General features: G+C 32.6%; 1 protein-coding gene across 1 annotated transcript; it reads right to left on the reverse strand.

Moving 5' to 3' along the window:
* Nucleotides 1-648: 648 nt before the first annotated feature.
* Nucleotides 649-2,578, reverse strand: LOC112748561 (protein ENHANCED PSEUDOMONAS SUSCEPTIBILITY 1). Its single transcript, XM_025796790.3, has one exon. The coding sequence runs from the start codon at nucleotides 2,222-2,224 to the stop codon at nucleotides 854-856; it is 1,371 nt and encodes a 456-aa protein (XP_025652575.1). The 5' UTR covers nucleotides 2,225-2,578; the 3' UTR covers nucleotides 649-853.
* Between the last annotated feature and the right edge of the window lie 694 nt (nucleotides 2,579-3,272).

The raw sequence follows: 3,272 nt of genomic DNA on the forward strand, positions 1-3,272 counted from the left end.
GCATTAGCTATAACTTAAAAAATTAATTAAGTTATACAATTTGAATCATATATATGAGATGGCAAAATAAAATAAATGATAAAAATAACAAAAATAAAGCAGAAAATATGCTTGAAATCTTTTTTTATGATAAAAAATTAATTTTTAACTTATATATATAATCTGTAGAATTACTCATTGTTTTAAAAGAAAATTAAATTGGATCGACAGATCAACACGTCCCATATCTTTTTTTATTTATTAAGTTTAGTGCGTTTTGTCACCTAATGTTAGGCTTTGCTTCGCTAGCTAGCATTAAACATTATTTTGTCTGCATCGTATGAAATGAACTTTGGGAATGAGAAAAAACGAAAGAAAGCAGACAAACGAGATTCTTAACCAAAAAAATAATCTATCAATCCCAGTTGATACTTAATGAATAAATTAGTAATTTAACATATTATATAAGCATGTTTTATTAATCTAAAAAAAATATTAATAATGAGGCTAACTAATTTCACAAAAACAAAAATTACAAACCGAAAAAAAAATTATTGGGAATTTTGTTATCTTTTCCAGTAATTACCAAGGACGTTTAGAATTTTTCTCTTAAGACAAATAAACACGATAAGATATTATTGGACGGAGAGAAACGCAATCGGTAATGAGTGGTGATGAAATAATAAGTAATTACTCCAATTACTTTAATCCAATCTGATGTGGTCTCATCACTCACCAGTGATCAATATTCAATACGGAATAGGAAAACAGTAAAACATCTAGATATTACTCACGACCTTACACTTTATTCATCAACAACCAGGTGGTGGCGAGTGACAAGCTAAGTTAAACACTTAAACATAACAAAAGGACTCTAATTTGGTAGAAAAAGTTTGTTATTATTAGGTGGCGGATCGGAGAAGGCGTCCATGAAGTCAGGGTAATTACCCATAGCCTCCAATATCTCATATGAAAGACAAACTTCAAAGTCAACACCATCTTCCGCCCCAGCATAAACCGTTATGGTGCCAGGGATCTTGTTCCCGGCTCCGCTCCTCACTGCCACCGGTTTCCCCCACCCAAAATCATTCCCATAAACATCAAACCTCGGCGAACTGCTTGTCACTAAAGTATTGTTTCCCCCCAAACTTCGCATCGTCAGAAGCCTAGGGTTCTCCGCCCAACCCCTATAGTAGCTCTTCATCTTCTCCTCCGTGTGCAAACCAACTATCTTGTTCATCTCCAACGCACCCTTTCCAAGCCCTCCTTCTAGAAGCTCTTTAACCTTCATGCGCACTATTCCAACCTGCACCGCATTCCCAAAATAGTTTTCCGCCACTGCCGGACTCTTCATTCTCCCCCTGCCCCCCATCGTCAAGCTGTAATTCACTTCTTCTTCGGGCTCAAGACCCTGGCTCCCAACCACGGATCTCCACAGGTGAGTCAAAAGCGCTTGCAGCGAAGATATTTTGTTTTTGCTTTCGCCTTCAATTTCTGCGTTGGCTTTTGCCTTGAGTTCAGCGATCTTGTCTTTACTGAAATGGAAAACCCTCTCGCATTGAGGTTCTGGGACGAAACCGTCGTAACCACTTTGTATCATCTTCTCCTTCGTCAAAGGAACGCGTATGGCAGAGGCGGAGCTGTCAAGGAACCAGCGTTCAAGCAGGGGAGGCTTGGACAATTCTTCCGAACCACGTGAGATCTCGGCCCAAGAGTTCATGAAATGCCAAAAGGAAGTTCCGTCTCCAACAACGTGGTTCATGGCGCACCCAACGAAGAAACCGTCGTTGAGCTCGGTGACTTGAACCGCCAACAACGGCTTGGTTATTCCTTCGTGGTTTCTAACCCTGTTGAGCGGGAACAAAGAGTGCACAAAGCGTGGAGTGTAAACGGAACTAACGATATCATTAACGGAGTATTTATCCGCAACGGCATGGACAAACAGCGCTCCGGAGTTGTTGCAAATAACGGAAACGGAGGAAGTGTTGTCATCGTGTTCCGTAACGGAAAGGCGGCCCGCGAGGAGTGGGAAGAAAGAAAGGGTGGAGGAAAGGGAATGTTTGAGGTGTTGGATTATGATTGGTGGAGTAGTGATGGGGTTGTTACGGAAGAGAAGACCTTTTTGAATGGGATCAAATAGGAGGAATTGGAGATCCCATGGAGTTAACTGAATCTCCTCCTCCACCGTTGAATCCTTGTTTGCTACATGGATTGTGCTTGTTGAAATCACTTTAACACTTGTCATATCTTAATGTATACGGTGTATGTATAATGCACTGCTAGCTAGCAGTGATCAACAATGATCAATTGCTATTTGTCACAAAATGTAAATATATTTATAATTAATGTTTCGTCACAGACTAATTGTATATATAGGAAAAAGTATACTTTTTTTTAAAGAAAAATAAAATTATATTTCTAGCTGGAAAGTTAAATCATAATGACCGATAGGTTCCAATGTGATTAACTGATTATGCTTCTCTCTCTTTTCTGCTCCTTATTTTTAAAAACTATCAATTTTAAATTATTATATATATTAATATTAATAATTAATTATAATAAAATTTGTCAATAGTCATAATATTCTATATTATATATTTTTAATAATTATAATATTTTTTATTATCTTTATAAATAATATAAAAAGTATTTTATTTATTATTTATGAGTGTAAATTTTATAATCAAAATATTTTATTTTTGTTTTTTATTTTTTTCTTAATTATTTCATAAAGTAATAATAATAATAATAATAAAATATTTTTTTATGAAAATTAATACTTTTTAAGGTATAAATATAATTTTATTAATCTTTTATGAATCCAACCTTATTTTTATTATTTTAATTGTATAATGAGTAGTCTTATTCATTTTTTTTCTTGCAGTGAGATTATCTTTTACATATTTATTTATAACAAATTACATCCATCATGTTTAATTTCCATTTTATCAGTCCAAATGCTAATTATATTTAAACCTCATAGATTATGTTAAAAATAGATATATAATATTTAATTTTTTTATTTTTAATTTTATTTTTTATCATTTATAAATTTTTTTTATCAGATTTAAATATATCCAAGTAAATAAGTGTAAAAAATGTTACTATGATAGTATACCATATAATTTTGATATAAGTTCAAACTATCAATACATTAAAATTAAATCTTAAATGAAAATAATATTTTTTATCTATAATACTAAATGTATATAAAAAATACTTTAAATATGTATTTTACATAATACTTTACATGTGTTAATATATTATATAATATCAGTAACAAATACTATAGA

The sequence above is a fragment of the Arachis hypogaea genome, chromosome 15 (genome assembly GCF_003086295.3).
Source record: "Arachis hypogaea cultivar Tifrunner chromosome 15, arahy.Tifrunner.gnm2.J5K5, whole genome shotgun sequence".
Classification (NCBI taxonomy): Eukaryota; Viridiplantae; Streptophyta; class Magnoliopsida; order Fabales; family Fabaceae; genus Arachis; species Arachis hypogaea.

Coding starts and splice junctions, on each gene's coding strand:
- LOC112748561 (XM_025796790.3), bottom strand. CDS start 2,224: ATGACAAGTGTTAAAGTGATTTCAACAAGCACAATCCATGTAGCAAAC.